At 33.4% G+C, this 23992-nt stretch overlaps 2 protein-coding genes across 3 annotated transcripts; one reads left to right on the plus strand and one right to left on the minus strand.

The window, feature by feature from the left end:
- On the minus strand, nucleotides 1-16979 carry LOC119834210 (adenylate cyclase type 3; the record flags this gene model as incomplete). Its single annotated transcript, XM_038358578.1, has 19 exons — nucleotides 16722-16979; nucleotides 14535-15210; nucleotides 14304-14453; nucleotides 12746-12861; nucleotides 12550-12661; nucleotides 12340-12467; nucleotides 12065-12223; nucleotides 9127-9253; nucleotides 8594-8689; nucleotides 8262-8353; nucleotides 7836-8091; nucleotides 7674-7757; nucleotides 7061-7168; nucleotides 5638-5843; nucleotides 5140-5215; nucleotides 4193-4415; nucleotides 2828-2910; nucleotides 1683-1784; nucleotides 1-234 (listed from the first exon to the last, which is right to left on the minus strand). Coding segments are annotated over exons 2-19 (2889 nt in total), but the record flags the coding sequence as incomplete, so codon positions are not given.
- A 2414-nt stretch (nucleotides 16980-19393) lies between these two features.
- LOC119839993 (integrator complex subunit 2) lies at nucleotides 19394-23721 on the plus strand. Of its 2 annotated transcripts, XM_038366478.1 has the most exons (8): nucleotides 19394-19507; nucleotides 19652-20005; nucleotides 20090-20463; nucleotides 20625-20809; nucleotides 20910-21258; nucleotides 21330-21402; nucleotides 21514-21697; nucleotides 21781-23697. In XM_038366478.1, the coding sequence occupies exons 2-8, from the start codon at nucleotides 19716-19718 to the stop codon at nucleotides 23695-23697; spliced, it is 3372 nt and encodes a 1123-aa protein (XP_038222406.1). In that variant the 5' UTR covers nucleotides 19394-19507; nucleotides 19652-19715. The 2 variants fall into 2 exon arrangements, with proteins under 2 accessions (XP_038222406.1, XP_038222414.1); XM_038366486.1 differs by lacking the exon at nucleotides 19394-19507 and having other exon boundaries at nucleotides 19716-20005; nucleotides 21781-23721.
- Nucleotides 23722-23992: the final 271 nt, after the last annotated feature.

Below are 23992 nucleotides of genomic sequence, written 5' to 3' on the forward strand. Positions count from 1 at the left end.
CTTTCCGGTGCTTTCCATTCGAGACGCCACATTGACAGTATTGCCCCATATGTCGTAGTGTGGTTTCCTAGCCCCAATGACGCCGGCTGTTATGGGCCCGTGGTTGACTCCCATACGGAGCACGAAATGGTTGAACGATTGCTCATTTATAGCAGCCAGTACACGCTGAAGCTCTAAGGCAAACTCCACCAAGCAAGCCAAGTGCGCCCAACGTACCAGAATACCGTCAGATGGCTTAGGAAAACCAAAAAAAATATTTTCTTACTAATCGCATTTAAATTAATGAAACTATTCGAAATCAGACGGTAAAATTATTTATTTTGTGACATTAAAATAAATAAATATTCATGCAGTTCGTTCGCATTCGTTTGAATAAAAATATTCTTGTTTCAAATATTGTTTGGAATAGGTAAATACTTATTTTAAATTTATAATTTATAACATATTAACTAACGACCTATAAAAAAAACTCAATGTCAATTTTAAATATAATATAACACAGGCATAAAATTCTTTTTCTAACCTAATTTGTTTTGAGAATGACGGCTATTGTTCCACAAACACTAAATATTTTGTATATATAAATTAAGAAGGGTCGTCCAAATTAAGTATCTAATCTTATATTTAATAGGATCTTGTATTTCGTTTCGATTCAGAAAAATATTCTGAATAAAAGCATGATAGACGGTTGTTTTCATTAAATATATTCAAATAATGCTTCAATTCTTTCGACGCGTTCTAGCGAACGCGTGGAACGACTCACTGATGCAAAAATTACTACATCATTTTTATAAAACAAGAAGATTGTTGAAATTTGCTTTAAATTACTGAAATGAAACGAACGTTAGCCGAAACTAAGATTTTTGTTGAATGTCATTATTGTTCTATACGCTTAATTTTTTATTTCATTGGATTTTTTAATAGATCTCACAGAACAAAACACATAATTTTCTTCACAATACCAGTTCCCTCCCGTGGAGTTTAATAACGTAGAATGTACATATCCAACGGACAAAAGAATTTTTTAAATCGTACCAGTATTTCCTGAGATTCGTGTCCAAACAAACAAATTTATCAGCTTTATATATTAAGTACAGATTCGCATTGCAACATATGTACCTAATTTCAACCTAGTAACTATTTCTTATCGACTTTTTTATTGTGTATGTCAATACCTATTGACATACTTTTGTTGAGGTACTTTGGTTGCTACAATAAACACTCCGTCGTTGTCTTTCTTTTATATAAAAGATATATAAAAGATAAAGTTAAATAAGTAGAAAATATGTGCGATATCATTTTTTAACAGAAAACTAAATCGTCTCCAAATTGTCTAAACTAGAACAAATGTAAATTGGACACACGGCAAGACGCACCGGCTTTCAAATAAAAAGAATCATCAAAATCGGTTAATATATATATAAGATATTTCCATAGTAGTCGAGAATAAAATTAATTAATTTTCCAATACTGCCTGCCTATCTGCCTTTTGCTGTAAAATATTTTGTCCTTTACCCAACGGTTGCCTGGTAGAGATGGCTTTTAGCCATAAGGTCGCCATTTGTATACTAGTTTTAAGTTGCTTTTGTTAAGTTTATCTCTGTTTTATATTTTATAAGTGTGCATTAAAGAATAAATAAATAAAAAATACGAGTATTTCTTCTTAACAGCATGAAACAAACCTGCATTTGTCGCGAAGGGTTTAGGCCGGATGCAGCCATGTAAGTGGAACTAATCGTTTTTATTTTAATTATATCCTTACTGAATTTCGAATCTTCGAGTAACTGAAAGAAAAAAACTCAGATCAGAATAGTCTTTTCTTGTGTTTGATTTAACGCGAGTATTATACATTTAGAAATTAAAAACTTTTTAACGGATTTTAAAATAAATAAACAATGAATAAATCGCGTTTAAAATCCGTTAAAAAGTTTTTATCAGATCAGAATGTTTTGATAATTCAGCAAACTTAGAACCATTTTTTATGAGTTTGCAATACTAATTTGTTAGTCATGTACCTATCCATTCAAAATTATATTAATATGGTTATAGACAAAATATATAGTCCATATACGTTGGACTTGCATTAGACACCTTCGCGAAATATTTTTTGTCGTTCAATTGATTACACACATTACTAAATAGTTGTTATTGTAATTTCACCGATAGTTCATAATTATTACAATATAAAGCAGCTTCTATTTTCACGTTTCCATACGTGTATTAGGTAATATTTGTCAGTCCAGATTAGTTCATTTATTCCATATTTAAAGTCTTTTTTTTTAATTTTACTAAATATTTAACGATATCTTACAAATAATTCTCACTTCAACCTATCAAAGGTTTATTCAGCAGTCTAAATATTGTCTCAGATTTATGTCACTCGGTAACAATATAGTTTCCACTGGTTCAGTTCATTTCTTAATTGTCAAAAACTTAACGTTTTTAACAATCATATATTTAGAAATTAAAAACTTTTCAACGGATTTTAAACGCGATTTATTCATTATATTATTAACCCGACGTTTCGAACACTTTACAGCGAGCGTGGTCACGTCCGTTGAAAAGTTTTCAATTTCTAAATGTATAATACTCGCGTGAAACCAAACACAAGAAAATACTAATCATATATTTCTTTTTTATAATGTACAGATTATCTCAGGCACGTAGTTCATTAAACCAGCCCAGTAAGTTCATTGTGATTTGTGACTAATACATTCAAACATTTATGTTTAGTAAAGATAAACAGCATTTTATACGGCTTACGTACGTCTCTAAAGTGAGACTATTGAAGTATTTTTAGACGTGTTTATTAAAAACAGATACTTACGAGATCAAAATCGGATATAACTTCGTTGAGAAACCGTAAACATTCTAGGCCTTGATTGTTGACCGTTTCTTCTGAGTAAAATTCTGTAACAGGTAAAACGTGCCGGAATAAATAAATGTATAATTTTCAGCTTTCTTTTAGGAAGCCACCAGGGTTAACTTAACAAAGTTAATATAAAACCTAAATGTTTTATATAAATGAAGTTAAACAACATTCATTATTATCAATTCAATTTCGAATTAATAGTGAAAACTTAATATGCTCCATGATGATATTAAAAATTTTATTTATTTCACTCCTATATTTTTCACAAATCCACACACATACACACTTTAATACACATATAAACCACATTACTTCTACAAAATTAGTCATTTTAATTTTTAAATAATAAAACTATCTACCAAAATTTACCGAAACACAGCGCAAGCTATGTTAGAAGTAATGCATAACGTATCTAATAAATTCTTTCAAGTTTAGTTTTAATATTGTGGAATAAGAAATATTTGTAGTTTACTACGTTTTGTTGACTTTTTAAACATTTTTAATAGCTTATGATAACTTCTGTGCGAAAGCTCATTTTAATCAGTTTTTTGCTTCCTAGTGCACATAAAAGAACTGTATAGTTCCAGCTCGAATAAATTAGTCAGATAGGGAAGGTATCTCGTATAATTATTCAATGCGGATATGAACCGTAGGTAAATATAATTTATATTGAACTATGTCTCTATTAGATACTCAAATACACATTAAACCTGATTTTGTAGAATATTTTTCAAAGCGATTACTATAGCAATAAGGCCATAGAAATATTGTTAAATGTCAATATACTATAACCATTACAATAATTTTATGTATCATCAATTAAATCTTTGTCAATATGATTGCTTACAACATACTTACCTAACTTAAGCTTTAAGTATTAGTAAAGTATGTATGATGTTATGCGTGGTATTAGTGTGTAAACGACTATAATATTATAAATTATGATATATGGATACTGTGCATATACTATGCTTACAAATAACTAAATATTACGTAAGTGGTCCATTAGTAAAAATGTGCGCTTTCTTTGAATAAGACACCCTTAAGCTCACGCGCGACACGAACTAGAGATATCAATCTGTAGTCAATTATGATTCCTAACTTAATGGTACTAGTTTTAAGAAAAGACACAATTTACTTGTATAATATTATGCTAATTTTCCACCCGCTACAGTAAGTAGTCTAGCTAGTGTTTCAAAAAGAAGAATTTGGTATTATGTATTTGGAGGCAACATAGAAATATGCAAGGTTTGATAATCGTACTAAATGTTTGTTTTTTCTTAAGGGTTTAACCAAAGTCGTTAAAGAGCAAATGAGCACCTGTAAAGTTGGGCATAGAGGCAAAAAGCACGCCGACCTCCGCGTAGCTCTGGCTGTAGAGGTCGCGGTGGTGGTGGCGCGCGCCCATGAAGTGCGTGGCGACGTGCGGCGGCAGCACGTTGTGCACGAGCGCCTCGTTGCGCCGCCGCAGCTCACGCGCCTGCTCCGCCTGCCCGCGCATGCGCGCGCCGCGCGAGTACCGCGCGCGCTCCAGCGACTCGCACTATACGAGTACATATACAACAGTGCAAGTCAATATTTGAATGATTGGCGTTTGGCTGGTTGGACATTTGGATGTATGGACGTTGATATGTTTACATGTCTGAAGTTTTATACGGTTGGATGTTGATATTTTGACTTTTTATGCTTGATTATATAGATCCTAAAAAAAATTGTATCTCGCGCCGCGCATGGCGGGGTAGTTACCATACCCCTACAGAAGATCGAAATAGTAGCATGCGAGTGAAGTAACAAATTAACAGACAGACAGAGTTACTTTCGCATTATAATATTGTAGTAAGTATGGATGTATATAAAATGCAGCAATAAATCCCATGAGTTAAGTTGACACAAACCACAACACCAAGTAATTTCTCATTACAAGTTTGTGCTGTCTGAAGTGTTTGACGTTTGATACACACTAAAATAATTAATTATATTGCATTCTATGTAGATACATCGAAGAGAGAATTGACGAATAAAGCATCAGTATTTTATAAGTTAACGTTTCGGTATGAAGATTCTATATGTACCTACTTGTTCAAATACATTTTATTATATTGTGTATAATGCTGAAACACTACTTGGACACATTCATCATCATAATCATAATTTTTCATAACAGTAACAAATTTGAATTCGTAGGAAAATATTGAAAAAATTGAGTGAAATGAGTTCCGTTATGTTTAGCTATAAAAATAATTGAACATTATACAATAAATACTTACGTATCTGTGATAGATAATCAACCCAATGATAACTATAAACAACATTATTATGTGTCGCGTCGCGTGGACTTGGGACCTGAAATAAATTATTATGCCATTTCATTAATCTAAATACTATATTAATTTTTTCTTAATATATATCAATTCTGTCTCGATTCTTAACTAAATCGTTATATTCCGATAGGAGAACATAAATTGGAGTAAATATAAATAATTCCTTCGTGGAGTATAGACAAAGTCAATTTTAAACATCTATCGTGAATTATAAAATATACAAAATTTATTGTGTTTTATTATAATGCTGCCAAAGATTAAATTTTTCGAGTGGTGATCTGTAGTTTAAATAATTAATATTTTTTTGACAACTTTATAATAATTTATAATGCGAAATTAATTCACATCATATTTTGATAATGTGCAGCTAATTAGTTCAAAATACCAGTAATAATTTAATTATTAAAATAAGGAATATGACTATATAATCTCTCAAAAACTAACATAAAATCCAAAACCATAGTATCGTTGAAGGTTGTAACATTAAGATGTTCAAAAGGATCATAAGGCAGATGGTATCGAGTGAGCAGCGCCGGGTACAGCACGGCCGGTAGCGCGTACGCAGCGGCTACGGTCAGCAGCATCAACACGCGATAGCCCTCGCGGAGCGGCCGCACCCATAGCACGCTACACGCCACACCGACACCCATCTGAATTACATTTTGGTTATTCAGATGGTTATAATGCAATCCTTATTAATAGCAGTATATTAAGTATATAGTTACGATAGGATTAATATCGAATGGGTGTTTGTTTGTCTTTCTTTGCGCTCGCAACGGATGAACTGGAGATAGCTAAGAGCCTAGAGAGTAACATAGGCTACTTTCTATCGCGGTCAAAAACAGTTCCACAAGTATAAGTTCCTACCGCAAACGAAGAACCGCGGAAAAATATCACAAAATTCCATCCAATGCGAGGTTTTGACAAACATTAAAAGACAAAAAAATTAAAATATACGAATTGTGAACCATCTGGGATCGTCAGTTAGAAAATTCGATGCGATATATTATAATGCATCATGTTGATGACGATGTTACAACAAACTCTTATATTCATAAGGTCAATTCGAAGTTAAAGTGAAAGAGTGCTAATGAATGACCCGTGAAGAAAGTTAGCTGCCGGCTAACATTGAATATAATATATGCATAAATAGTTTTCATAAGTGTGCGTTTTTGGACATAACGTCTACAGATAAATCGTTTAAATAAGGTTTTTATGTAAAAGTTCTACGTATACAAGAATAATGAAGCCGATGGTTTTATCTATGAAGGGATGTTTGTAACACTAGAATTAGAAATTAAATTGGTAGACAAATATAGCTTATAGCTTAGCCAGAAATGTGCATTTTTTATGTGAGAAAATCCACCGGTAGAAATTGAAGTAGCGGCGTTAATCTCTGTGATGTCAATATATAATAAAAAACACATTTTTGAATCAACGATATATCTCACTATTAAAATTGCTACTACAATATTCATAACGAAACAAGTTGAAAACAACATGTCGTAAACAATAAACTACTATGACAACAATGCTTTTTGAAATGCAAACAAGCTACACAACATTGCAAAAATTGTATCGCTTAAAATTAAGTATTTTTGCCTAGGACTAGGTAATAATAATTTTTCGGCTATATATAACGGACAACGGTCCATCCCGGATTCGCCCATGGTACAGATATAACCTAAAATAGCACTCAGGTCACGTATCTAGGCTATAAAAAAGATGAAAGAATCTTTGAAATCGATGCAGTAGAATTCATGAGATTATCGCATTCTTACAAATAAATTCTTCAGCTTTATATTATTATAGTGTCTAAGTATATATAGAGTATTGAGATAAATTGTTAAAATTGTTCGACACTTACATGATAATAATACGAGGAGTGTAAACAACGCTGATTTTTGACCAATTCCACATTTTTGGGACTTAATTGTTCTTCTTCCAGGTTGCTCTCGATATGGCCACAAAGAATCTACATAGATAACTAATATTTATTGCTGTCTAGGAACGTTGATAAAATTAATTTTAAATAAGTGATATATATGTCTATTTGCTATATAATTGATATAATTAACATATTTTTAAATTAATAATAGTTTTCCAATATAATAGTGAATGGCATCTTTGATAACATAAAATATACAAATGAAGAGCGAAAACAACTAATAAATTAGACTAGACTAATAATAATTAATCTTCATAGAAATAAATGAATATTGAATCATAAACTTAATAAAAAAAATAATCCGTCTATGGAACCATACGGAAGGCATTAAATAATAGAAACAACTATGATATATTAGAGGCGTTTTAGTTGGATAAAAAACATGGGCGGTAATACTAGAAAAGGTTGATCGACATAACATATAGGTATATTAAATATAGTCAAATGAAAGAAAACTGTTTTTCAAGGTTTGCTTTATACTAGGTTTTACTTATTAAAAAATATTATATTAGTATTTACACACAATACTCACCAAAGGTATGATATTTAAAGAAACGAATACGGCGATATTTAATAATCCGCAAGCCAATTTCCAATAAGTAGGAATCTTCTTATTCTAAAAAAATTACACATTTTATGTGATAGCTATCAACATTTAAAACAATATAAGTAAATTTGTAAATTTCACTAGAACCTTATACTGAGCGCATCTGAAGACAATGAGGTACAAAATGTTGAGAGCGCAGGCTTCTATTATAAGGGCGATGTAAAAAGCTTGGAATGTCCAAGTACTGGGTACAGCAAATGTGATAATAGGCGTTAAAGCAGGAAGGATTATCATCGGCGGGGCTCCGATCGCCTGCGGGTAGGAATTGCCTCGCTGTGCGTAACCGCTTTCGACCTCGTTATCTTTGAAAGTTAAACAGAGGGTTGTCCCATCTGCGAGCTCCCTGTGATAAAACAATAGATGAGTTCAATTAATGTACAAAGAACTTCGAAAATTACCAATAAATACATTATTTATTAATCTTTAACAAGTTATATACCATTCAATGTTTTTATACAAATTTAAACAGTAAAAAAAATTTTCTTGGTAAAAGGAATATCAAATTTAACGTACTTGTCATCATCGCGGTTAACCAATTCCTCTTGCAACATTGCGTGGATTTTCATTTCTTCGCTGACCTGTGTTTCCTCTTGCGGGGAAAGAACCTACGAATAATGAACGAAGCATCTACATACATAATGTTTTACAAGCGACGGTAGAATGATCTATCTCACTAATAGGTAGGAGCCTGATTGCTATATTAGTGAAAAATGATATTTCGATTACGGCAAGTAAACTAGCTACTAAGTAGGGTAATAAGGGCCGGAGCCTAGTGCCCCAGTGTCCCATATAGCCGGTCTGGAGCGGGGCGGGCGGGGAGTGAGAGCCGGTACGAGTGCACTTACCGAGTCCTCATCATCGTCTTTGAGGTCGGAGAGAACGTCGGGCCAGTCGCCTCCACCCGCCTCACCTTCGATACACTTTTCTTCGCTCCCCTTGAACTGTAAATGTTTTTACCATCATTAGCGTCTGTTTGTCAAGTAGAAAATATCAGGATCATAACGATAACAGCGCTCCGCGCGATTATTCATTATGTGTTATATCAAACATACAATATATCAAGGCGTGGATAGATAATCGAGCCTTTTATAGCCCACTCAATAATATATAATATCAATCCATCTGTCTCATATTATGTTGACGAATTCATCTATTCTTCGAAAGTACCCTTGGAATACATCAAAATACTCATGTCCATTGGGTAATTAATCATAACATTATAAAAATGCTAACGTTGTTTACACAAAGGAGTTCAATGTTTACTATTTTATTGTCCAGGCGTACAAATAAGCCCTATAACAGTATGCATGAAATTAATTTATTCTCTATTTTATATTACTAGTTTAAACGCTACGAGAAGAAATAACGTTTGAAGTACCCGAACAATGAAGTAAGTCTTGATCCCCGCTTGTCGCAGCATCTCCTCACGGCGCTCGCCATGTGCCGGTTCAACTTCAAACTCGTCGTTCAGGAAACTAAGCGTCACTTCCGACACGTGCACGCGTCTACGAAACTTTCACTTTTAATACCATTTGGATTAGAACTTCCAATTTGATTGTGACTACATTGTTTGAGGTGAATTCATACACACTCAATATCTGGGAGATAGGTACATAAAATTAGTTGCTTGCATTGCATCTTTATATAATTCAATTATTTTACAAAAGTTTGGAGTCGCGGTTTCAATTCCAGTTCATTATGAAAGCCCACTTAAGTAACAAACAGGGACAAGTGGTCAAGTGCATTTCTGGCCTGTTGAAATTGATAAAAAATCGGAATAAAAATAAATACCTAATTAGAAGTGGAGATGAGGATACTAATAAGAAATTCTGTTAATATCATTGGCAAATAAATGAAAATCTGAAAAATGTATCTGTAAAGATAAACAGACATAGTTTATGAGAAATTAATAAACTGATAATCGAGCAAACGCGAGCTGGACGCGCGAGCTGGACGCGCGAGCGGACGCGCGACACAAAGAGTTCCGTACAATTAAGCTAAAGAGCATCTGCAAAAATACCTTTCCAACTTATGATCGTGCCAACCAATGGTTAGCTTCGATTTGTTATTATTTTTTGTTACAGTATCAACAACAATTCTGATGATTTCAACTGTCTTACTATCATTGTTCACGAGATACAGCCTGGTGACAGACGGACGATTGGAGAGACAAACAGACGGAGGAAGCCTTAAAAATATTAACGTGTTCCCGTTGGGAACCCTTAAAATATATTAATACCTTATTATATTGGAATTATTTAAAATATAGAAAGTTATTTAAGCATATGCAGCACAGAAATGACAACTTTCAACATTTCTTGAGTTGAAACTTACTAACTCAAAATTTTGTTATTCTATATCAGCAATGAATATGATAGCACATGACTATTGTCCTACTAATATAATAAATGCGAAAGTTTGTGAGGATGGATGTATGAGCCAATTACGATGAAATTTGTTACGTAGATAGCTGGACAACTGGAGACCGCGGGGCGTAGCTAGTTAGATATATATCCCTCAGTCCCGTCATGTATACCATTAGTAACTTTTTGTAAAGTAAATGTTCTGCTTAATTATGTGACGAAAAGACGTATGAACGCAAAAACTATAATAAAACCCTAAGAAAGACTCAATATATATATATATATATCAATTAATTTATTTGTCAGATAAATTATATTATTATTCTGTGTAAATTATATTGATATTCTGTGTAACGGTAAACATTCAACATTTATGAATGTTCAGCAGTTAAAATTGCAAATGGAAATGAACGCTACAGGTATGCGCCTGATAGATAATTTCCGAGCGTTGATGTACCTACTTCCCTGCAATACATCTGTTATTGACAGCTTACGCTACTTATAGCGGAGAGTCCCGCAAAGATGAGGTCAAGGTCGCTATATTGCCGCGGTCAATTTGCCAATATAAGAACCATCTTCTTCACCCGCCCTCATTCCGAGTACATTATGGAGACGCCAAATCATCTTCAAATAATTTCATTAAACTCTTCCGCATAACAAGACATGAAAGAATGTACTGTCTCTGCTAAACGGTGTATGTACTTAAAATTACATTATGAAGTAAATAATAATGTGTATTAAATACAGCGTTGTAGATTTTTTGACTGCTCTTATTATAGTATCCAAGTTCCGTTTAACAGCTCACCTTTCGACAGAGCAAGCTTAATAGTCTAAGAGCCTATTAAGCTTTCCCTGTCAAAAATTAATTAAATAAAATATAGCCATGAACACTTTTCGATAGGTCTCATCTGGTTATCAGATGGGTGAAGGTCGACTTTATACGATCTTCTGTACTAAAAGCTATCTTTTGAAACTATCAGCTGATGTAGGTATATCTAACAATTTTGCACTAATGAATAAGGGAAGGTCAGCTTTCACGAATCAGCAAAATTGGTTATTTATCAACATTCCACATGTTGTGTAGTAAATATATATAAAATGTGGTTGTAGATGATAAATGATTATATATACTCGTATATATTTAGATGGACATATTTTGCATTTTATAAATTTAATGTGTGCTGACCAAGTCACATTATTGAAGTTATACCAATTATAGATTTTCACACAAAGGAAATCAAATCAGTCCAAGTCATAGAAAGTTAGTAAAAAAATTAAAAGATAGTAGTCCAAGAAAATGGGTAGGGTAAATGCGAATTTGAGATTAAAACTTGAATTTTTGATATAATTTACTTTGAGGAATCTAAAAACGAACTGTGCAAGTTTTTTTTAAATTCACCCCCGAGAAGGGGTGAAAAAAAATAAATAAAGTCGTTTTTTTTAAATTTTGGCGAAACCGTAAGTGTTAGAAAAAAAAGTTTTAAATAAAATTTGTAGAGCGTAAAATTTTACACAAAAATGTTTCTATGACTTTTTTTCCTAAAATTGAAATTAACTGAGATAGGGTAGTTAGAAGGTAGGGGATGATAACTGCAACTTGTAAAAACTTGTAAAATTTTACGCTCTACAAATTTTATTTAAAACTTTTTTTTCTAACACTTACGGTTTCGCCAAAATTTCAAAAAAACGACTTTATTTATTTTTTTTCACCCCTTCTCGGGGGTGAATTTAAAAAAAACTTGCACAGTTCGTTTTTAGATTCCTCAAAGTAAATTATATCAAAAATTCAAGTTTTAATCTCAAATTCGCATTTACCCTACCCATTTTCTTGGACTATAGATTAATTAATTGATATCAATCACTATTTGAAGCACAAACCAATACTTGCACTGTTGAACTAATTGATCGCATAAGGTAATAACCAAAGATAATACAATACTGTACTAAACTTACCCAGCCATTCCGCTGCTTTCCATTTTATTTGCCAATTCTACATCCCGGGAATACACATCGAATTGCCATTGTCGCTGACCCAGCACTCCGGCAAGCACTGCACCGGTATGAATGCCGACTCGCATATCCACAGGGGAGTTCGTTATTCGTTGTACATACCTTAACATGAATAAATAATACAAAGCAAATATAGTTTCTTTACTAATTATATTGTGAATATAATCACAAAGCTATTTGCTCGCTTTATTACAATTATATGATTAAGGGGAACTCACTTTATAGCTTTAACCATTGATAGGCCCATGTGCACACAGAGCACAGCATGATCCGGTCTTTCCACAGGAGCACCGCTGATACAATAGTAACAATCGCCGAGAATTTTTATACGCAACTGCTGGTATTTCTAAACAAAACAAAGTTAAAATAATTTCATAATGTTACGAATAATAATATAATTTATATTAGTTTTACATATTTAGATTTACCTCTGCTAAACGATCAAATCGAGCAAACAGTTCATTAAGTATTGCCACAAGATCTTGAGCAGAATATGTGGAAGAGATAGCCGTAAATCCTACAATGTCTGCATATAAAATGCTGTAAACGGAAATAAATAATTAGTTTTAGTTAGAACATTAGAATTTATTTAATGCAGTTTTTCGTCAATAATTTCTTCCCTACCTTACATTTTCGTGCCTTGACATGTATATTTTTTTAAATTGTGTATCAATAAGGCCCAGATCGGCTCTCATTTTCACGGCTACATGTTCCGGTAGCACTGATAGAAGTAATCTTTCCTAAAACGCATAAGAGCATAAAATTTTATAATATAGTTGGTAAAAGGACTATGTTTTGAGCAGGTAAATAATTTATACAACGTAGTTTTAACTATACTTTAAATTCTCTAAATTATTAATTAAGTATATGGGTATTGCAATCCAGTCGAATTTCCTATCCTATCAATTCAGTCGGATTCGGATATTGGGATTGATAAATTCAGGAAGCATTTTCGGTTTAACATGAACTCTTAGTAAGTTAATCAATTAAATAACAATACATATATTGAGAAAAGAAAATTAAACTTAAATATCAAATCAGCTTTATTTCCAATCCAATGTAGGGATTAGATGGACAACGGGAAAAAAAATAAATCTTATAAGTAGATTGAAACGAGCAGATTTCCTAAGTAGCATTTTCTTGTGTCTGATTATACGTTCATCGCGTTAAATGATGTAATGAATAAATTGCGTTTAAAATCCGTTAAAGTCTTTCATATTTCTGGATTTCCTAGAGTTAATTTTCACAGGAATATGAATTATTTTATTAAGAAATTTTATGTCAGGAATTGCTAGCAAAAAGAGTGGTGCTTGAAAAGAGGTCGCGAATTTTTCAACTTGTGGGAAGATATGTTTAATATAAATTATTATTTAATAATTTGCCTCATACATACAACAGCTCTATTATTTTGCGAAAAATTGCTAGCACCGGATCCGATTACCCGGATTTTTGGGTGTCATCGGTACCGGGTTCGGTAAACATCAATGCCCTGTGATATGATTGATGCCCGCTCCGTTGGATTACAGAATCTGGTTTTCCAAATTGCAATCCCTATGAGTATATTAAACAGATTCATAAAATAAAATAAAGCGGCCATAGGGAAAATAATATGGGCGAAGCAGGCGTGCCACTCATATAATAATCCCTACACATAATATTACTAACACATACATACATAATACATATAAGAGAACGAAATTGTTTTTCGAGTAAGTAAGTGAGTGCACCTCAAATTTAGTGTTTCAGTTAGTGAGCGATCAACAGCTAATACGTATATAGGTAAGACACAGACATATGGATTTCTTGCTTGTCACTGTAAATTTTTTGGCCTGGGGACCTTTATAAAAAAGCCCATTTCTTTCTCACTGGCCGAAAACACACTCACTATGTCCGTTGTGTTACAGCTGTATATGGATCACATTGTTATTATCATAGTCATCATCATCACTTGCCATCAAGTGATGTATGGGCTCCGTTGCCTCCTTTTCGATATATAAAAAATATAAAGCTCTAAATCAACGTTTGCAGAAATATGTAGAGTGAAAAACGAATGTTATTAGTATCGGTTATAGAATACCTGACCTCCTTTTACGTCAAAAGTTATAAGTAGAATAAATGAGTGTAACATTGTAGACATTGTCATACATCCATATTGTATGCGATCTTACATAACATAACTTACCTGTTCTTTACTCTGTTGCTCAATTGTCAGTTTATCACCTAAGCTCCTTTTCGTTTCTTGAAAAGATTGTCGCTGTTTACGCTCATTTATAACATAGGCTGTACCGCCTAGTAACGTGGCTCCAAGTAATAAACATCCATTGGCTAGTTGCTTTATAAAAATTAAACATTAATTAAATATATAATGAGGAAAACCTGTAATTTTTTTCTTAATTAATATACTTTCATATACCTGTGATAGTAAATTGCCTTCGACTCTATCATCCCAAATAGACGCATTGTAGTACTGTATTAATAAGTAAGCTGAGAAAGAAATTGTACTATAAACGGTGAGCAACAAGTGATGAAATGGAAGGGTTGTTAAGGTGAAATACTGTAACACGATAGCCCATCCGAGTAACTCGTTGTAAGAATCTCCAACCCTTCGCGAGGCACTTATTAACAGTTGAACCCAAAGCACAAACCATGCAATGTGATTAAGAGCTGGTCGCGCTCTACGAATAAGAGCATATACAATAACCAGGCTTATGTTTATTAATATTGCTATCACCACAGATGCATAAGCAAATTCTAGATTAGATTCTCCCGGCACCAACGCAATAAATATCTGCAATAGTAAGCCCAGCGCAATCCAACGCAAAACTGCTCCTTGCCTCTGTCTCTGAGTGTATGCGAGATACAATTTTTCGTCTGATAAATCCAAAAATCGCCATGGTGGAACCAAACATAAACAAATTTTCGCCAAACGCTCTCGCTGTGTTTTATCCATGTTTTCAGTAAGTTTTCATGGTATTTCTAAAAGCATTTCATTAAAGTTATTCATTTTGATTCATTTATGGTCTTCGAAATTTATTTATGCATAGATGACAAATTACAACTTTTTTATTGCCATAATTATTCTCAATAACCTAAAACAAAGTATTTAATATTTGAAAATTGATTTCATAAAATAAAAAAACATTGATTACATGGAAAATACGCGTAGTTTTTGCGTTTACTATAGATAGATATTGCGAATGAACTAAAAAAACAATATCAGGAGAGGATCCGACATATTAAGCATCAGCCGAGAGAGGACGGCCGTGTAATGAATAAATTACACGCTGAAACATTGTTCTGATATCCGTTCATTAGCTTCGATGTCCAACTACACATGACTCGTTCTAACGTTTTGTAATATGCTATTCACTATTCAGTATTCTAATTTCAATATTGACAATCGTTTTGACCGACGCGGTTAAACCGAGTGACCATGGAAATCGTCACTCTAAGAAATAGTTATTTTTATCTATTCTTTATTTTTAAATATTTACATACTTTCATGTTAAATTATTGATCATTGTTAAGGTGTGATGGCATCATATCTTCGAATATTAAAATTTCGAACCTTCTATAAATATAAAATAATATATACCCCGAGTACATCATGATTCTATAGTTGTTATATTTAAATTTGTAAAGTCAATAAAAGCTAAGACGCTAAAAATATTTATTAGTCATTGTTATAATATGTAAAACTAACCTACCTCCTACTCTAGCCTAACATTATTTTAGTTAAACTACTAAATTGCCATCCACATGAACCGCAATTATAATATATATAGTATAGTAGTATATAGTTACAAGTAAAATTGTTAGATTTGGCTACACCTATAGCTAATAGCTTATAAATTGTTAGTGAGAAGAACGGTTCATCTTTTTGTTTTCTTCTTATTTTAGTTTTTCTTGGTTGGTATAACAATATACTAGATACAAGCAATCTCTTATTGAAGTGTTAAGCAATTGTTTTATAATACGCACATAACATAGTATATTTCACTCCGAGAATTTGAAACAAACAGAAATAACAAATTGTTATTCTATATACTAAGTTTAAGGTAATTATTTTGGTAATATTGCATTAAAAATATTAAATTTCAATAATATCTTAATGGAACGCATAATATCTAATATTTATCGTTACCTCATTATTCAACAAATGTCTACCAATAGTAAATGCAACAGATAGTGATTTGTGTAGAGCAACAGAAAAATATAGCTTTGTGAAAGTAAAAATCTACTAATAACTAAGTACATAACATACATTTATTAAATGTGGAATCTTTCCTTCGTGCCTAATTTTGGTACATATTCTTTTAATTAAATATAGGTACCAAAACACTTTTATATTTAGACCTATTTAATGCGGACCGCATAATGCGGACTTCTTGTATGGAAATTTTATTTATTTGCGAAATCGCTATAAAACTTATATGATTCAATGGAGTTTGTAACAATAGCGAATATTTAAAAGGCCTCAAATAAAAAAATCAAATGTTTTTCATTGGTGATTATTTTAGGTGTCGTTTTAGGTTAAATACTTTAACTATAGAGACAGTAATATTAAATATAATTTTATAAAAGAATATGATTCACGTACTTTATGTCTTATGTATGTTTCCCGCCGAATTTATTGTAACAATGATGTAAGTAATCTCTGCAAAGATTTTGCCATTGACCCACTGACTTTGATTTCACATAACATGTATTTGTTTTGTCGTTGGCCGTCTGGTCTATATTTTAAATGATTAATGAAGGGGATGACGGGCTGTTGTTTTATTATGTTTAAGAATATTGAGCGACAAGGGTTGAGAGGGCGCGAATATTAGGTCGAGACGGCGCAAAGCGGTGCGCGCACGTGCTCGCGCGCGACTGCCGCGCCAGCCGCCGCCCTCCGCAGCCAACGAGCCCCGAGCCTGACCGCCGGGTGCGCGGCTCGCCCTGCCTTCACCCGCCCCAGCCACCTCTTCGCCCCGATTCATTACATCGATTCTATTCCGTAAACGTTAGCAGAACTACGCCACTCCAACGAAAGCATTATTTAAAGCAGCACATGATCGTCGATTATAACATTTTAAATATATTTAAGTAATTATTATTAGGTACGATAAAAATTATGTACATCAAGTCAAATTTGGATACCAGTAATTTAATATTTTATGTAGATTTTCTATATTTCGTAGTTTTGCATCAGACGCTATCGATCCATTAGGTATTTAAACTATTTTTCTAAGAAGGTATATAGGAACAGGGCAAGTGCATTATATATCTGTTACATTGATCGATTTTTTTTTTACAAAAATGTAGTTGATCAGTCTTTGGTATACTGCCTATACGAAATATTTATTTAATTAGTCTTTCCGGGATCGAACACACGACTCGCTTCTTCGCACTCACCAGGAAGGTGGTGGAATAGTCAAGGGAGTTTTGAGACTAATTAAAGAAAACTAGGAGTCTGTAAAACTAGGATATTTCGAATTTCATTGATAGACAGAGTGATAAATTCCCAACAAGGAGCATCCCCGTGGAGAGCACGTTTATTTGCAACGGAACCTGTGTTGCAGTCTCCATCGATAAACGACTTTACGAGGATTATTGTCCAATATAATTAATGCGCAGATGACAGGTGAAATCTAAATAGATATAATTTTTGAAGAACCATACCAGACGCTAAATTTTATATCATCATCAGACCATGTTCCCACTGCAGGGACACGGGCTTCCTATTAGAGTTCAGGCCATAATACATCACTGGTCAAGTGCGGGTTGGCAGATGCCACACGTCGTCGAACTTTTTGATTCTTTAACATGCCTCACTCTTTCTTTGTCAGTTTTCTTTCAGCGTTTCGAGCAGTGGTTATGTGAATTATGTGCAGATAAATGGTAAAATCTATTAATTCTCGCACGCTCGTCCGGTTTCTCTTTTAAATCCGAGGTCCTAACCACTGAGCCACCACTGCTCTTCAGATAAACTTACTAAACACATTTTTTTAGGTATTTTGTTTCTCAATGATTCTATTTTAAAACGAAAATCATATAAAACATGAACGTATGATGAGCGTAAAATGTATTGTAAAATGATAAATCTGTAGGTCATTAATAATAATAGGAAACATATATCATCACTCAACTATAATTTGGATTAAAGGTAAAATAAAAAAAATATATTACTAGCTAATTAGTAGCACTACCTCGAACAATTTTATGTCATTTCCTCCTGTAGAATGATTCACAAACAATTTGCGAAACCAAAATCTTATTAATTTTGGTAACTACTTACGAGTTGATATCTGATAAAAAATATATTTCACAATTTGAGTGTAGAAGTCGAGCACGCTTCGGCACGATGGGGCCAGCTCGCACCGAGCAAGGTACCACACCCCCACAGATGATCAGATGAAATAGTAGCATGCTGCTGTATTTTGTTCGATGAGTGGGGGAGCCCGACGCCCGTATCCTTTTCCTCACTCTTTCCAGTCCCTTATTACTGTCGTATTTTTCTTATTATTTCCCCCTTAAAAGTGGGCAACACATTTGCAGCGATTTCTGAAAATGTTTATGGGCGGTGGTGATCGCTTACCATCAGGGAAACCACCGTCTCAATTACCGGCTGTTACAATCACGACACTGTAGATGACATACTCGTAAATGTCTGTGTTCGTCCACCATTACAAGTGATCTTAATCGCCGTTGTGTCGGTACATCAAAGGAATGATAGCCCATGCTTGAACACCAAATAAAACAAAATAAGGGCACAAAACTGCGCTGCCACTTATGGTTACAACTCATACTGATAGCCGAAATTATGATGGACATCATTTGATGGGCGATCATAATCCCAATCAATGTAAATGAGATGAGAGACTTCCTATCATGGCGACAATGATGTACGATCACTTGGTGGGCCAATACGAGCCATTGCAATAAAAGGCATTTATGCAGGTTGTTAGTTAGTCTATTGAAAAGTTATTCTTATAAACGGAAAAATAAATGCAACCCTAAATGGGTACAATTTATTTCACTACATATATTTGTTTCTTATTTAACCACGGCTATTATGAGATATAATGTTATGTACAAAAAAAAAGATATTCATAAGTTCAAAACACGCAAGATGCTAGACATTAGTACCTAGGCACAAAAATATCGGAATTATCCATTAAAAAAAAAACAAATGTCATTGCTTTAAGCTCTCGTAGCCAAGCCATTAAATCTTAAAAAAAAATAACAAATGTCAACCAAATGTCTAATGTCAAAGAAAGCATAGTGAGAAATCTGTTATCTGACGTCTTCCGTAAAGTTTAAAGTGATATTATCCTGCTCCTAATATCTATCATCAAAGCAGTGAAAAATAAATAAAATAGTATTTTGAATGTTTTTTTTTAGGTAAATATTTTAATTATTGACCACTACACACCGGTGAATCATAGTTATGCAGTATATAACATCATTGTAATTTAAACGGTGTAAGGTTACTATTTTTTCTGAATTCAATAAAAAATAAAAAATAATATTTTTACATTATTCAAGTTTTCAGAAATAAGGTAGATACTTGCTGCATGCGAAATAGTAGAATGTTTTGAACATAAAAAAAATGGAGAGTATGTTTATGAAGCCCGTGCAGCCGCACGTATTCAAAGCTTTAAAAGATGTAGATGTGGAAACACTAACAAAGTGTTCATCAGAAGAAATAAGACCTATCATACCATGTCTTGTAAGAATGGCTCTAATTTCACCATTAGATGTAACGAGATACTGTGCTGAAGCTAAAAAAGATATACTAACATTATTATCTGGTATTGACTTAGTCAACTTTATAGTTTCATTACTTTCTATTGAATTTCATGCTTTAGAAGTGGATCTTAAAAAAGAACAACAAATGAGGTAAACTTCACTTAAATTCTTATAAATACAAATTAGGCAACATCAGTTAAGTTGTTTCAGTAATACATTCATTAAATTTTTCAGGCAAAAAAATGGCTCTCAAAATACAGAATCATTTTTAATACAAAACATTGTGAATGGAATAGCAAATGATTTTGAACAGTCAGATTCAGCAAGAAGAGTCAGGCTCGTTTTGTCTGAATTATTACAAATGCAAGCACAGTTAACTGAATACAACCAAAATCGCAGTTCTAATACAGAATGTTCTGTTAAACCTTCAGAGCTATTTGATAATGATGTCTACCTTGAAGAAATTACAGATGTAATTTGTATAAGTCTTGCTGAGTTACCAAATTTATTGAATATTTGTGATATAGTTGAGGTTCTACTTTATGTTAACAAAGGCCCAACAATTATATCATGGGTGGTTGCAAATATGCCAGATACATTACAAGATGGTTTGTATATAATATTATGATCAATAAAATTCAGTTGTACTATTAAAAAAAATATTAACTAATTTTAAATTAAATGAAATGTCTATACATACACAATTAATTGCAAGTAAATACTGTAGTTACCAAATAAACTTATAAGGGTATTTCTTTTTTTCCCGCAGTTGCTGAATCACTTGTTATGAACGCTGAAAGGGGTGAAGAGGGTGGTATCAGAGCAAAAGCTCTTTCAATTTTATGTGCAATGTGCCCATATATGGCAGCATCTATTCGGTCAAAAGCAGCATCTGCATCCCGTTTACCATCACTCCTTATTAATCTTACTCTGACCCATCATCAAGATGATCTGGTAGAATTTTGATTTTGAAATATTTCTTATAAACACTCTTTATTTGGAATGTACATATTAAGTCTTAACACAAGGCACTTACTACAGCTTATATTTTTAGGTATCATTTATGTCAAGCCTTTTATTGGGATCAGATCAAAGTACAAGATCATGGTTTGCACCATTTTTGCGCAATTCTCATAAAAGAGGAAAAGGGGATGGTCATTCTGCTCTTATAAAGCTTAGACAGGAATTACTAAATAGACTGAAAGATGCATCAGCGGGAGTAGATGCCTCTGCTCTCTTACGTCTTTATTGTGCTCTGCGTGGTATTGCTGGAATCAAATTTCAGGATGATGAAATTTCAGGATTATTGAGACTTGTAACACAAAAACCACCACCAACAGCAGCTGGTGTAAGATTTGTATCATTAAGTCTCTGTATGATACTAGCCTGTCCATCCCTTATGGGTAAATATATTTTCTTAATATCCAAATTAATCCTTGTTTTCTATGTTATATTAATGTTTATAATTTAACAGCTGCACCAGAACACGAGAAGAAAGCTATAGAATGGGTTCAATGGTTAGTTAAAGAGGAAGCATATTTTGAGAGGTAAACACAATTATATACAATACAAATAGTACATATTTAAATTTTATACAAACTCTTGATTTCAGACAATAAAATAAACTGTATAATATAAGACTGTTTGTAAAATTTCAGCAACTCTGGTTTCACTGCATCATTTGGTGAAATGCTTCTCTTGATTGCAATCCACTTTCACTCTGGCCAATTAGCTGCTGTGGGTGAACTTGTGTGTGCCACTTTAGGAATGCGAGTGCCTGTGCGCCCTAATGGTCTAACGCGCATTAAACAGGCCTTTACTCAGGAAATATTTACAGAACAGGTAGTTATAAAATTACTATAATATACAATACATTAACTTGCTACCCATATATACCTCCTAAAATAGAAATATTTTATTTCAAGGTTGTAACGGCTCACGCTGTTAAAGTTCCGGTAACTGCTAATCTCAACAGCAATATTGTGGGTTACTTACCAGTTCATTGCATTCATCAGCTATTGAAATCGAGAGCATTTTCAAAACATAAGGTGCCTATAAAGAACTGGATATACCGTCAAATCTGCAACTGTTCTGCACCTTTACATCCAGTTATGCCTGCTCTTGTAGAAGTTTATGTGAATTCAATTTTAGTTGTTAATAACAAGGGATCAAATGAGTACTTCAACCAACCTATAACTGAAGAAGAGATAAAAAGAGTATTTAGAAACTCTATTTTTGGAGTTAACTTTGATGCACAAAATAAATCCTTTACTGGTATGGAAATTGACGGCGAGACATCGGTAGAAATAAACATCGAAAAGCCAACTTTAGCTTCGCAATTACTTCTCATTTACTATCTTTTACTTTATGAAGACGTAAGATTAGCTAATGCAGCTATGCTAATTGCCAATGGACGAAAAATTAAAAGTTATTCCACTGCGTTTCTTTCCGAGTTGCCAATTAAATATTTGTTACATCAAGCCCAAAAGGATCAATTAAGCTATGGTGGCCTTTTCAGTCCTCTTTTACGTTTATTAGCGACTCATTTCCCTCAGCTTTCACTAGTAGATGATTGGATGGATGATCAAGTATTTGGTGACTCGTGTCGCCACCAAATTAACATTAGTTTATCTGAAGAATTTATAAACGAAGCATTTGAAAGCATTGAAGTAAATCCCTATAAAACGGGAAAAATTTTAAAAGCTATGCTTAGTAAAAATCCGACTGAGATTTGGCCATTTGCCGAAATATTTGTTAAACATGTTAAAAGCGTTTTAGGCGAAGAAGTACCGCGGCATATTCAAGAACTTTACAGGGAAGTATGGCTTCGACTTAATACCGTTTTACCTCGATGCCTTTGGATACTCACGATCAATGCTCTCTTGGACATAAATAGTAACGCTAAGACAGTAACCGTTACACAAGAAAATGTATTAGTTGATCCGCTTCAAGTTTTACGCTGCGATATCAGAGTGTTCAGATGTGGTCCAATTTTAAAAATCATTTTAAGAATATTAGAAGCTAGTTTGGCAGCCTCCAGGTGTCAACTTAGTCGGCATTTGCTGGATAAACCACTTCTAGAAAAAAGTGGACAACTAACATCTGATTCAGAAAGAGAAGAACTAAAAAACGCTTTAGTAGCCGCGCAAGAAAGTGCTGCCCTTCAAATTTTATTAGAAGCATGTCTGGAGACAACTGAAGATCAATCAAAACCTGAATTGATGTGGTCGTTAAGGGAGGTCAGAAGTATCATATGCTCTTTCCTCCACCAAATATTTATTTCAGAACCATCATTAGCGAAACTTGTACATTTTCAGGGGTACCCAAAAGAATTGTTACCTATTACGGTACAAGGTATACCTTCAATGCATATTTGTCTAGATTTTATACCAGAACTCTTGAGCCAAGCATCTCTCGAAAAGCAAATTTTCGCAGTCGATTTAGTTTCACATTTGTCTATACAGTATGCACTACCTAAAGCAATGTCCATTGCAAGATTGTGCGTAAATACCCTCTCTACGTTATTATCAGTACTACCAAGTGACTTGCGATTGGAACTATTCCAACCAGTGCTCAAATCCCTTGTCAGAATTTGTACAGCTTTTCCATCACTTTTAGAAGATATCACATCATTGTTATTACAATTGGGTCGAATATGCGAATCTCAAGCGTCACTTGGTCACTGTTGGAATGACACATACATTTTGGGGGAAGGTGCCTACGTGCAATCTGATGTTCAAAGTGATACTAAAGTGTTAGTTGCTGAGGTACTTTGCAGAGATATTAAAACAACAATGTCTGAAATAGTACAAAAGGCATTGTTGAATGATAAGCTATACTAGGATTTATACAAATAAATAAAAAATACAAATTTGTTTTTTCATTAATTAAAAGTAAAAAAACAAAATTAGTCGCACTTTTGTAGCGATTGTCAATAAGCGCACGTTGTGACGTCGCACTGTATGCGCATCATTAAGTCTATCCATCTCTCTCGCGCGTAAACAAGCATATCAGTATCAAGGAGCAGCTATAGTCTCGAGTAATTATTAGTATAATTTCTAATTCATATGCAGGGTAACTTTTTCATTGATTCTTAAGGTCCGCTAGTACATAAACACATTAAGTGTACAAAATAAA

Source organism: Zerene cesonia, chromosome 1, assembly GCF_012273895.1.
Source record: "Zerene cesonia ecotype Mississippi chromosome 1, Zerene_cesonia_1.1, whole genome shotgun sequence".
Classification (NCBI taxonomy): Eukaryota; Metazoa; Arthropoda; class Insecta; order Lepidoptera; family Pieridae; genus Zerene; species Zerene cesonia.

Coding starts and splice junctions, on each gene's coding strand:
- LOC119839993 (XM_038366478.1), top strand. CDS start 19,716: ATGGAGAGTATGTTTATGAAGCCCGTGCAGCCGCACGTATTCAAAGCT. Junction 20,810..20,909: donor CCCATCATCAAGATGATCTG/GTAGAATTTTGA, acceptor TTATATTTTTAG/GTATCATTTATGTCAAGCCT. Junction 21,698..21,780: donor AGGAAATATTTACAGAACAG/GTAGTTATAAAA, acceptor TTTTATTTCAAG/GTTGTAACGGCTCACGCTGT.